This window comes from Elephas maximus, chromosome 1, assembly GCF_024166365.1.
Source record: "Elephas maximus indicus isolate mEleMax1 chromosome 1, mEleMax1 primary haplotype, whole genome shotgun sequence".
In the NCBI taxonomy this organism is placed as follows: domain Eukaryota; kingdom Metazoa; phylum Chordata; class Mammalia; order Proboscidea; family Elephantidae; genus Elephas; species Elephas maximus.
Genome location: NC_064819.1, coordinates 107,060,239 through 107,073,594, shown reverse-complemented (window position 1 = coordinate 107,073,594; position 13,356 = coordinate 107,060,239). Strand labels below are relative to the sequence as shown.

At 36.2% G+C, this 13,356-nt stretch overlaps 1 protein-coding gene across 5 annotated transcripts in view; it reads right to left on the bottom strand.

Annotated features, from left to right (window-relative positions):
* Window positions 1–13,356, bottom strand: part of UBR2 (ubiquitin protein ligase E3 component n-recognin 2) — a 129,231-nt gene that overhangs the window by 71,042 nt on the left and 44,833 nt on the right. For 4 of the 5 annotated variants that reach the window (XM_049892216.1, XM_049892227.1, XM_049892244.1 and 1 more), the window contains 7 exons: window positions 13,149–13,279; window positions 10,228–10,366; window positions 9,543–9,605; window positions 7,961–8,081; window positions 5,549–5,656; window positions 4,714–4,802; window positions 3,522–3,620 (listed from right to left, as the gene is read on the bottom strand). In XM_049892216.1, the coding sequence (XP_049748173.1) occupies window positions 3,522–3,620; window positions 4,714–4,802; window positions 5,549–5,656; window positions 7,961–8,081; window positions 9,543–9,605; window positions 10,228–10,366; window positions 13,149–13,279 (750 nt within the window). Of the gene's footprint in view, window positions 1–3,521; window positions 3,621–3,690; window positions 3,790–4,713; window positions 4,803–5,548; window positions 5,657–7,960; window positions 8,082–9,542; window positions 9,606–10,227; window positions 10,367–13,148; window positions 13,280–13,356 lie in introns of all 5 variants that reach the window. The other variant, XM_049892205.1, reaches the window with a different exon arrangement.

The window sequence follows — 13,356 nt, the reverse complement described above, 5'->3', positions numbered from 1 at the left end:
GAAAATCTAATACAATTTATTACATTAATAGGTCAAAGATGTAATTTTTCCTTCTTTGATTAATAAGTGTATTTGTTACATTAATAGCTCAAAGGGAGGGGAAAAAAGATTCTAACAGAGAAAAAGCATTCGCTAAAAATCAACATTTAATTCTGATTAAAAAATAAACCAACATAATTTTTAGTAAACTAGGAACAAAAGGAAATATCCTTCGCATGACACAGTATTTATCAAAACCAGAAGCAAACACTATCTTTTAATACGAGATTAAAACACTTGGAGAGACTTCCATTCAAATCAGTGATCAGATAAAGACATTGCTGCTATCTAGAGTGGTCCTAGATATCATGCGTCTTCCCATCTTACTCAGCGTAAAAGACGGAAGTTCTTAAAATGGCCTGCAAGGCCCTCTGTGCTCTGGCACTGCCCACTCCCCCCTTTACCCTATCTTCACAGTGAATGCTATCACTGACATCCTCCTCCTCACTTTCTCTAACAACACTGGCTTCCTTTTGGTCCCTTCCACCAAAATGCCAAGTGCGTAATCGCTTTAGAACTTTTGCACTTGCTATTCCTTCTGCCTAGGAGGCTCTTCCACCAGTTAGTCAAAACACTCACTCTCTCACTTCCTTCAGGTCTCTGCTCAAACATCACCTTTCTGACAGGCCTTCTATGACCGCTCTCTTATTTCCTTAACCTGTTTTTCTACTTTGTAACATTCATCAACACTTGACTTATAAAAAATATTATGGATTTGTTTATGTACCTGTCTCCCCACAACTAGACTATAAGTTCCACAGGAGCAGGCTCTAGCGTCTGTTTTGTTCACTGCTGTATTTTATACCAGTGCCCAAAGCAGTGGGTAGCTAAAAAAGGCATTCAATAAATATTTTGAATAAATGAAGGAAATGGTTCTATCTAAAGCAGACAGACAAGAAACAAAAGTTGAAATATTAGAAAAAAATAAAAATGATTATTTGCAGACAATTAGAAATTCCAAAGGAATCAACACTAAGTATTAGAATAAGAAAGGTTAATAAGAGGACTAGATAGATACAAGATGAATATGTAGCATTTCTACATACTAGCCATAACCAGTTAAAAAATGTAAAAGTTTTACTATAGCATCAAAAATACATAAACTTAATTTTAAAAATGTGTAAGGTCTATAATAAGAAAACTATAAAACTTTTACCAAAAACATAACACTTGAATGATTGAGGACAAACTATGTTGCCACATGGGAATATTCAATATTGCAAAGACATTAGTTCTTCTCGAAGTAATCTAGAAATACAATGTCTTTTCAGTCAAAATCCCAAAGTGGTCTTTTTGGTAGCTGACATATTGATTTCAGTTCATCTTAAAGAAAAAAAAAGCCTAAGAATAATTAAATTTTGGGAAAATAATGCAAGGAAAGGTTTAAATACACATGGGATCATCTCGCAGGCTTTTCAAACTCAACCCTGGTAAACTGAAAGCATCACTCTCTCCACCAGTAAGTGGCACAACATCCACCCAGCTGCAAGCAAGAAACCTGGGAATCATCCTTACTCTTCTCCCTCAAACCCAACATCCAATCAGTCATCAGGCCCAACATCCCTCAAACCTAACATCTCACCAGTTCTATAGATTTTGGTACCTAAATATCTTTCACAACTCAGATCCACTGCCACCATCCTAGCTCAAGTTATCAATTCTTCTCTCAGTTGTTGTATTAGCTTTTAATTGGCTTCCCTACGTTCACTTTTGTTTCCTGCCAATTCATTCCCCCAATTATAAACACGGTGATTTTTTAAAATCACAGCTGTGATGATTTGAGTGTCGCTTAAAGCTCTTCAACGCCGTCCCATGCTCTTAAAAACCAAAATCCTTAATTTGGCTTATAATATCTTATTAATGGACAAGTGGGCTTCACATAGCTTTGCTGTTAGGTGCTGTCAACTCGGCTTCTACTCATAGCGACCCCACATACAACAGAATGAAACAGCTTAGACTGCACTAAAATATATCCTTAAACATAAAAGTAATCTGAGGAAAAAATAATCAAAAATAACAAAACCCTAGAAAACACATCTGGTCAGTAAAATAACTATATAATGCTCTTAAATCTATACAGTTTGGTCCCTGCCTACTTTTCTAGTCTTATTTCAGTCCATGTTCCAGGATCTTCAACCTTAGTGGTCTTCCTTCTGTTCCCCATATAGGTAATGCTCCTCCCTACTTCAGGACTTTCTCAAGTGCTGGTCCCTCAACATGAACATCTTCCCCTCACTAGTCCATCCACTTCTATAGTGTTAAGATTTCTCTTAGGGAAACCTTCTCTGAACTGTGAAAAAGGCCAGGTCTCCCTATTATTCTCTCTTAAAGCACGTAATTCTTCAGAGTTTTAATTAACTATGTATATGAGTCTTTTCTACTACTGTAAATTCCAAGAGGGCAGGGACCTCGTCTGTTTTTGTTCACCATTACATTCCCAAAGCCTAGAACTGTGAAAAAACAGGTACCTAATAAATATTTGTTAAGTGAATTAAAACATGAGTTTTAATTACTATACAGTGCTAAAACACAGTGATGTCTGCAGGAGCTACTAGTGAAGCTTAGTAAAAGCAACTCAATCATTCTGATTCAACTGCCTTAGCTACCTCTCCCTTTACCAATGGGCTTTCTCAAACTGTGAGATGGTACACAGTATGCTGTCTGATTCTAACATCCCGGATCAAATTTGTTAAACCAATCAACTTAATTTTTAACTCATCCTCATCAGTTCAAAACCTCAGGGAAGGACTATGAGAGCGTAAGGATTAAAAGTTTTTTAATACTAATTTTAACATCAGGAAGTTGTTCTTTTTTTTTTTTTCCAAATGACTCCCACCCAGATTATTTTGATATTCAAAGATATGTTTTAGCATGGTTGAAGGTGTCTTGACTTCTGACTGCTCGTTAATGAAATATTGTATTCAGTAAAATACAGATCTTAGGTCACTATTATTTTAAGGCTTTACTTTTATTAATAGATGTCATGGATTGAATTATATCCCCCCCAAAAATGTGTTATCAATTGGGGTGGGCCATGATTCCCAGTATTGTGTGATCTTCCTATGTAAATACTGCCTCTATGATGTTAATGAGGGAAGATGGGCGGCAGTTGTGTTAGTGAGGCAGGACTCAACCTACAGGATTGGATTATGTCTTGTGACAATCTCTTGAGCGATAAAAGACATAATCAAGCAAAGAGACAGGGACCTCATACCACCAAGAAAGCAGCACCAGGAGCAAAGTGCCTGAGAAGCTCCTCGACCATGGGAAGACTGAAGACCAGGACCTTCCTCCAGAGGTGACAGAGGGAGAAAGGCTTCGCGTGGAGCCAACGCCTTGAATTTGGACTTCTAGCCTACTTTACTGTGAGGAAATAAACTTCTCTTTGTTAAAGCCATCCACTTGTGGTATATCTGTTATCGCAGCACTAGATGATTAAGACAACAGAAAACAAAGTTCTTCTTAAGTCTTTCAGTACTTACAAGTGAAGGAACCGTGAATATCTGTACCGAGAGGTCTGCGATTGAAAACTCTCTGTCGTGGTCATCTGTCACATAATCATACTGCAAACGCTCATAGTTCTATTAAGAAGGCAAAAAAAGGCAAGGAGTGCCAGCTATCAGTTACAAAGAAAAGGCAAGCACTACTCACCAGGGTAGGTGCGGTGAAGAACTGGACAGACAGAGCAGTCACCGACACTGCTCGCTCGTGATCGTCCTCCATAAAATCTCTCTGCAACTGCTGGTAATTCTAAACAACAAGGGGGAGATTCACCTCTAATCCACATTGACCAAATGTTTAAGGGTTATAAGGAAAAGTCAGTGCTGGAGGAAGTCAGTAAGATAACATTACTATGAGAAGGAGAACTGATTCCTAAAACTTACACCCCGTATAAATATTGATTCACTGTAGTTACTACACTCTTATGGAGCACAATGGCAGTTTGTGAGCCACAGTAGGAAGTAACAGCTACTAAAAACCTGGGATGTCGCCATACACTGGTGGGGCTAAACCACAATAGGGTTTCATCGTCTCTGATGAAATGAGACTCTCATTACTTCTGACGCCTATCAGAATCATCTGGGTGGCTCCTGTCAGAGCATACATGCTTAGGCCCCACTCCTGGGGAATCTGCTTCAGGAGGTTTGAGGAGGGAACACAGACATGTCTTCTGAAAGAGATGCCCAAATGGTTTTTTACATGTTTCCTGGGTTAACAAATCTCTAATTCAGGCAAATAGAAAATATGCAGTTAGCTGAACATAATTCAATTATATTAACAACATAGAGTTCATGATTCCTAAATCAGAATCTATGTATAAATGTCATTTAAACTATCTTTTTCTTACACAAATTTTAATAAGAACAATACCATGATTTCACAATGGCATAGGTTTATATTCTTCATTTATCATTTCATATCACCTTCTAAACTACACAAAAAGAAAGGGACACTGCATAGATGAATATTCTTATCATCATGAGAGGTGATAAGCAAATGAAGCCCTACTTTGATAAAATTTCGTTCTATTAATAAAAGATAAAAAGAGGTCATTTCTGAAGTGTCATAGAACCAAAACACATTACTACTAGTCGCCAGTAACAGATATCATGGGCTATAGTTACTCTTCATATAACCTATTTTGCTAATCTCCAAAACTGAGAAACTACTTACTTTTGCAAAACGAACAGCAAACAGTTTCTTGTATTTCAAATCCATAAGTAGGCTGCTCATGAACAACTGATGATACACACTCCTAGCACCTGATAAGAAAAAGATCAGGATATATAAGATAAGGATATACCAAACATGCCGAAAATTACATTTCCAAAGTTTTTATATGATCAATTATATTTTAAGTCTCAACAGCAAAACTCTTCATGTGTATTTTTTTTCTTTCTAAAGAACAAAGTTTATTTCTTATTCATGTAACGGTTCCAGAGGAATGTTCCAAGCTGCCAGGTCATGGTGCTCTATGCAGTCATTTAGGGATATAAGTTCCTTCTATGTGGCACTGCCATTTCCTAGGGCAGTGCTTCTCAAACTATTTTTTAAATTGAGGTAGAGTTCACATAACATACAAGCATTTGCATAATTCAGTGGCGCTTAGTCCGTTAACAATGCTATACCACCACCACCTCTCTAGTTTCAAACTTCTTCCGTCTCCAACTCCGAACACTCTACAGCCATTGAGTAATGATTCCCCTTTTTCAACTCTCAGCCCCTAAGGTATAATTTTCTAACAAAATATTCAACATATAGAAAAACACTAAATACATTTCTGTTTTATCACATTTCTTGCTTTTAATTTCACAGACCTCAAAAAATCTGTCCTCCCCACCCCCCTGCCGCCAAAGAATGAGATTGCATATGCTAATCTTTAAAAGCATAAATAAAATATTTTCCCAAATGGGGAAAACATAACACAATGCAACAAAAAACAAACTTTTAACATCACAAGTATCTAAACAGCTTTCTCTAAAGCTTGAAAAGTACTTAAGAGATTTACCTTTCCACAATTTGGAATCACTAAGCATCAATCTATCCACAAGAGAATAGTTTTCACCATCTGGCCCTTCTTGTAAACCAACCTGGCATAAAATTCGGCGAAGGCCATCTTAAGACAGAAAGAAAAGAGCCATGAGGTAGCAACTTCAAATATTAAAATAAAGTGGCATTTTAGCAGAAATGTTCAATTGGATCTGTAGAGTGCCATATGTTTTATTACAGGTCAAATTTATCAGAAAAAGTAAATATATTAAGTATTTGTTAATAACTTCACAAAAAGGAAAAAATTCCATGTCTTATATTATACACCAACACTTGCTCCAGCATACCAAATACATGCCTATCAGAAAGGCAATAACCTCTTATGCTTTAAAGAATTTAATTAAAGCAGAACCACTGAAATAAGTATCATCTTTTAAGCACTTTTTGCTAATAAAACCCTATTACAGTAAAGCTGTTACATATTCCATGATGACAGAAGGTAGGTATAAAGTAAAATTGTGCTAAAATTTAAAAAGAATGTTTAACCTCCATATTATAATATTTATCACTGCATTTTATTAATGTTATACAAAATGTTCTTCATCAATTAAACAAAAATCCACTGAGCACCTACCATCTACCAGAGGACCTGGAAGACAAGTTCCTACATCTTCTAAATGCTAAACTTGTAAAAAGCTCTTCAAATGTTAACATAAGCATTAAAATAACCAAAATGTTAATAACTTTTTGCTCCGTATTTTAAAATTTAGACTTCTTTTTAAGTCTTCTTCAAGCATGGAAAATAATGAGAAAAAAATGGAATAACTTTAATATAAAAGTCAGCAAATGGAAATCAGTTAAGAAGCTAAAGAGAAAATCTTACATATATACCAAATAATAGATGCTAAGTTCTTTAAATTACTGGTGATAAACACTCCAAAGAAAAATTTCAGCAGAAAATTGCCTCACTGATACTATTCATTAACCATAGCACAGTATTTAGCATACAGATGTTCAATGGAAAATACTAAAATTTAACAAAATGGGGCCAAGAAAAATAATTGGAAAGACATTTGAAAGGCCAGCAAATATGTTCTCCTAAATTTCCACACCTGCATATCTTCTTTCTCCACCTGTCAGATCAGTGTGGCAATGCTCTAACAGTGTTTTCATACAGATGTGTTAGGAATATTCTTTATAGTAAACATCAGAATGTCATTTATCCATATTGCCTTTCTTGCCTGAAGAACGGCAGGTGAGAGGGAGCTTAGATCTATTCCTATTTTACCCTTAAAGTCATAAACCAAACTTGTACTTATGGGCTTTGGATGTGAGGGTTCGTAATTGTTACCATTACATGAAGAAAAATTTGTAGACCAAATATAGATCAGTAGGATTTTTGGTAACCAAAACCTGCAGGAGTTAAAACAATGTTATCAACATCAGAGTTTTATTTTTTAAACTGCTAACCAGGAATCACTTAGGTTTTATTTACAGTGGCATTTTCAAGTTTAGTCAGTGGAACACTAATTCCACAGGACACTGTGGAAAAGGGGGTAGTGGTGGTTCTTTTATTGAGTTTGTGAGATTCACATTGCATGTTACTTCCATTGGTCCCATCCCACCCAGAGCAAAGAAGAATGAAGAACACCAGACACAAGGAAAATACTAGCCCAAAGAACTAAAGGACCACATGAACCAGAGACTCTACCAGCATGAGACATGAAGAACTAGATGGTACCTGGCTACCAGCAATGACCACCCTGACGGGAAACACAACAGGAAAAGACCAGACTTAATAGTCTGACAGAGTCTGGAGGAACTCCCAAAACTACGGTCCCCAGACACTCTGCTAACCCAGAACTGAAACCATTCCCGAAGCCCACTTTTCAGACAAAGAACAGACAGCATATAAAACAAAGAAAAAATGAATACACGTAAGGAATGTGTATCTTGGTTCAATCAAATATACAAGACCAAACGGGAAGCTCTTGCCCAAAGGCAGGATGAGAAGGCAGGTAGGGATAGGAACTGGACAAATGGACAAAAGTAGCTCGGGGTGCAAAGGGGGAGTGTGCTGTCACATTGTGGGGATTACAACCAATGTCACAAAACAGTATGTGCATAAATTTCTGAATGAGAAATTAACTTGAGCTGTAAACTTTCACCTAAAACAGCAACAAAAAAGTCTAACTACTATTGTTTAACCCAGTGTTTCTTGCATTTATTTGACCACAGAATTCTTTAAAAAAATCCTATTGGACAAAATTTGGGACAGAATTCTTTGTGTAAAAATGTATTCCAAAATAGCATTATAAAATGCAAAATTAAAACAAGAAATTACTTCATTTGATATTTTTTCAAAAAAACTCTTACAAGGGCATATGAGCTCATTTTTAACTATTAACAACACAACCTTTTATGAACCTACCTGAATATCCAATAATATTTCCCAGCCAAGACAAAAGCTTCAAACCAAAATTTTGATGTGCAACAATAGATGAATGCATAACTTGAACTTTGAGTGGCTTTGTCTGTCGACTGGTACTTCTCTTAAAAAGAAATGGCAAGATGAAAAAAAATGCTTAAAAAGTTTACTTTATTGGCAGAAAAAAGCTAACATTTTTAGTTAACATATCCACATGATCATCAACACTGGAGGGTTTTTCCTGTATGCATGTAAAAAAACACCACATAGCTTGCCTTATTTGTTTCAGACTCTAATTTTCTAGAAGGCTGTAACTATTTCTCAGGAATTCTGAAAAAAGGTAAGACACTATAGCTTAAGAATAACCTAAATCTTCAGTTCTGTTTTTGAAAATCAGCTATATTAATTACAGATTTTAAAAATGCTTTATGTCTTTAAATTCCTTAATGCACACTATACACTTATTTAATAATTAACCTCATGTAATCATGTTATCAAGACTTTTAACATGATTTTCCCTGTTCCGCTTTTTGCTTGGATCTTCTTGACCCCTTCCTTCGTTCCATCCCATAATCCATGTTAACTCAGTACATATTTTCTACGTGTATATACATTACATATGCAGACAGTTATAAAGGATTTTTTGTTAGCCTGGTTTATAGGAATGGGATACTGTAAATATCTCTGCGCATCTTGCTTTTCTCAGCATAAACGTACTCAGATCATCCTGTGCAGTTTTAACTGATTTTTTTTTTTTTTTTTTGGTTAATAACTGCATAATCCATAGCATGGGTTTATTTAAACATCCCCTAGAGAAGGTAATTCATATTTATTTTGTTTCCAATATTCTGTGACTACATAAAAGCATTACTGAACATCTCTGTACATACACTTACTGGTGCTTATATTTCTATGGGATAAATTCCAAGGAGAGGTAAAAGTTTAATAAATGTTACTGGATTGCTTTCCAAAAATACTGTTAACAATTTGTTTTTATACTAAAATTCTTATTCTCTGCATCTCTGTCGGCAAGATATTTTATCACTCAATTTTGTCATTCTGATTGGTATGAAATCTGTTATTTTACTGACTATGAGTGAGTGAGCCTCTTTTCATGTATACTAGCTACTGGGATTTTCTCTGTTATGATCTGCCTTTTCAAATTCTTTGTTCATTTTTCTATTTCGTTGCTTGTTCCCTGCACAGTAATCTATCAGAACATTCTCTTTATTATAAATATTAACTGTCTATCCTCTGTGTTAGACACAGGTTTTCCAAATCATGTATTTGTCTACTGACTTTGCTTATGGAATACTTGGCTGTGCAAATTTTTTATATAGCCAAAAAACTTGTATAGTTTTTTTCTAACTTCTGGGGGGTCTCATCTTGACTAAGAAGTTCTCGTTCCACCTTAGGATGTATTTGTAGCCTCCTAGATATTCTAGATTATACTAGTATCTATTTCTGGACTCTATTCTGTTTCACTAGTATAACTGTCCAGAAAAAAGGGTTCATAAATGCCAAAACCTGGAAAAGTTTTAAACGAATAAGGAATAATAATGGAGTCATGTTTAAAATTACTTACAACAATTACTGATTTTGCTTGTTCACAATACTGGAAGTCTCCATATCGAACAGACCTACGCCCCTATAAACAAGACATTTAAAATCAATTTTTAAAAATATTATATTCAATTTTAAGAAGCTTTAAACCAGTAAGCAAACAAACTTTATGGTCAATTTTAATATTTACAATGTTCATCCTATTCATCAATGAAAAGCAAATCAAAATGTTTTCCTTCAAAGCTATCTTAACTCTCTCAAGCCACCAATATGCATATTTCCTTGAATATCACAACATTTATTCTTCCAGACTGCTATAATTTCAATTTTCCTAACTGAAAATTTTTAATCACTGGCTAGAATGAGGGCAACTGTATCTATGTTTCCTCTTTAAACTTCCTATCTGGCAATAACTTAGAGGTATAATAGTTAACAGCTCAGCTGCTAACCAAAAGGTCAGCAGTTAGAATCCACTACCCGCTCCTTGGAAACCTATGCGGCAGCTCTACTCTGTCCTATAGGGTCGCTATGAGTTGGAATCGACTCAACGGCAATGGCATTTATACCTGATATACACTTGGGCCAATGTTTAAATGGAACTTAAAAATAGCCTAGCTATATATACCCTCTAACTCAATTTTCTGGGATAATGTATCATTAGTAAAAGTTCAATTTATTATGTAATATAATAAAATGAAATTCCTTACATCTCGATCTACTGTGGTCGCAAAGCCAATGGCTTCTTTTTGTGTACAGTTCACAGCTTTCTGAAGAGTATAAATAACCTGTTCATAGGTGTGCACCTCATCATTAAACAGCATGCAGTAGTAGGTGTCACTATTCTCTCTGTGGGACAAAACATACATTATATATTGAATTTTCTGTTTGTACATTATCTTGCTCCAGGCTGATTATTAAGAGCATACTTTGTTCTAGGCAATGTGCTTATGTACTGATCACATATGTGTAAAGAAGTCATCCGTGGTACCTGTGCTCTCACACTATAGTCTGGGGGGAAGACAGATTCTGAATATCTAAGTCTATATGCACTGGCTTTTATTAAGGGCGGCATGCAAGAGCAGGGTATGACAGGTCTAGGAATTCAGAAAAGAGCTGCTGGAAAAGTAATCTGAGACCTAAAGTCAGAAGTAGCTACGAGTGGTTCTCAATCGAGGATGAGCTGGTCCTTCCAGGGAACCATATGGCAATGTCTGGAGCCATTTTTGGCTGTTATGCCTGGAAGGGTGATTACTACTGGCACCTAGCAGGTTTAGTAGCCAGGAATGCTGCTAAACATCCTACAATGTGCCAGAAAACCCCTGTAACAAAGAAGTAATCAGAACAAAAGTACCAATAATGCCAAGGTTGGGACACCCTGGACTAGAGGAAGGTAAAACCAAAGGCTGGACGTGGATTAGGTAAATATTGAGAGCTGGACCAAAAAGAGGAAGAAAGAGATTAGTATTAGTCTGAAGAGATAGGCAGAAATCTTGAAGACCTTAAAATGGATTTTGGCTTTTGTCATCCTAAGGACAATCAAAGGAGCCCTAGTGGCCCAAGGGTTAATGCTCTCCGATGTTACTGAAAGGTTGGTGGTTTGAACCTACCAGTCGCTCTGTGGGAGAAAAGGCCTGATAATCTGCTCCTGTAAAAACTACAGCCTAGGAAACCCAATGGGACAGTTCTGTTCTGGCCTATAGAGTCACTATGAGTCGGAATCAAATCGATGGCACACAACAGCAGCAACAAGGGCAATCATGGCTTTGAAATAGGAGATATGATCAGATTTGCCTTAAAGCTCATTTTTGCTACAGTGTGAAGAATGAATCAGAAGTGGATATGGGAGCCCAGTTAGGAGCCCAGGCTGTTCAAGCATAATTAGGCATCTAGGGTAGTAGTAATGGAGATGAACAGAAGAATAAAGATTTGAAAGGTTTTTATACTCCCGAAGCCAACTCTTCAGACAAAGATTAGACTGGACTATAAGACAGAAAATGGTACTGGTGAGGAGTGTGCTTCCTAGCTCAAGCAGACACATGGGACAATGAGGCAACTCCTATCTGGAGGCAACATTAGAGAGCAGGGGGAGGACAGGAGCTGGCTGAATGGACACAGGAAATACAGGGTAGAGAAGCAGTGTGCTGTCACATTGTAGGGGGAGCAACTAGGGTCACATAACAATGTGTGTATAAGTTTTTGTATCAGAAACTGGCTTGAATTGTAAACTTTCACTTAAAGCGCACACACACACACACAAAGATGTGACAGGTTTTTAGGAAGGAGAACCAGCTGGACTTGGTATCTAAAGGACAATGGGTGAGTCATGTTTTTGGACAGATGGAACACCATTTACATTATAAAAGAACCAAGTTAGATTCTTTTGCCTTTCATGCTGGTGACTCTGAACCTACAATGGAATGAAAAACAAAAACTATTATATTCTCTAGGGTCTAAACTTAGATCTTGTATCAATGGTTCCCAACCTGAAGTGTAGAAAGATAAAGTCATGAGGTTCTAAGTCATTTTTGACATTTCCAAAGAGAGTACAGTATACTTATCTAGAAAACATTTAACCCACAACCTTAACTATCTGGAATATTGTTGAGAAAGCTAAAAAGAAACACACCAAGTGTCCTGCAGGCCTACCTCCAGCTTGTATTCATCATAACTATGAGTACAATTCTAACAAGTATTGGTTAGAATTAAAAGGAAAGGCTGTTTGAAGCAAGCACAGTAAACAAAACAAAACAAAAAAGTGAGCCTTTAATCTCAAATTTAATAAAAAACACAGAGGAACAAATTCCTGTGATAAAAGCAGACACAAGAACTCAAAAAATATAACTGGTTGGGGTGTGTTAATGTATTGTAAACATTCTTCAATGGCGTCTACTTCAGAGGCCTCGAATTCAAATGTGTATTGGGCCAGACAGGTAATATAACTGAATGAAGAAGTCGGGTAGATGCTGGTCAAAGGGAGGGTACATTTTCCTCTAAGGAGACAGCAACCAGTCTACTGATGGTGGCCAGGTTTACCAGACGTGATTTTTTCCCAGGTAAGATGGAAAACAATTTTTTAAATCAAGTCTTCTAATTTTGATATTGGGAATATCTGAAATTAAAATAAAGCAAGATACAGCTATGGAAGAATCTTACTCCCTGGTTACAAATTTGCAACTCCCACAATACTCTAAAAATGCAAAGTGTAGAATTTTATAAAGATTTAGAATGAAAATGGTTAAAATTGAGTTTGAGCATTTATTTGAACCAGAAAACTCATATCAAAGAACTCATTGCCTAATGATATCTGATAAGTGAAACAAAAAATAATCATCAGAGCATGTTACAGAGTTAACTTATCAATTTTATGACACAATCAAAGAATACAAAACTGAATATGCCTGAATCCAGTGGTAGAGCCTCGACGTGGTTTAAATATGTCTACAAACCAACCAACCAACCAAAAGGGATAAACCAGTTAAGTGGATTACATGTATTTGAAAACTAAAAAATCAAGGCTATTCTTCTGCTGGACACTAATTTTTTTTTTTTTAAAAAGATCATGTCCTACTCTAGTTGTATTAAAATTCAGTAGTTCCTCAAAAAACAAAAATAAATGGGTTATACTTACACCATCTCTAAATCTGCTGGCAATTCATCTTCTTTTTCCCAGGTTAGTATCTCTACAGCATACCGAAACATAATAGCAAAAATATTGTAAGCTCTTGCTATCATGTCTTCTGATAAATGCACAAGAGGATCCTGAAAGAAAAAGTAGGGGGAAAAAAGCAACCATATTAAACACACATTAACTCTCCTCTTCCCTGCTCTGCCTCTAC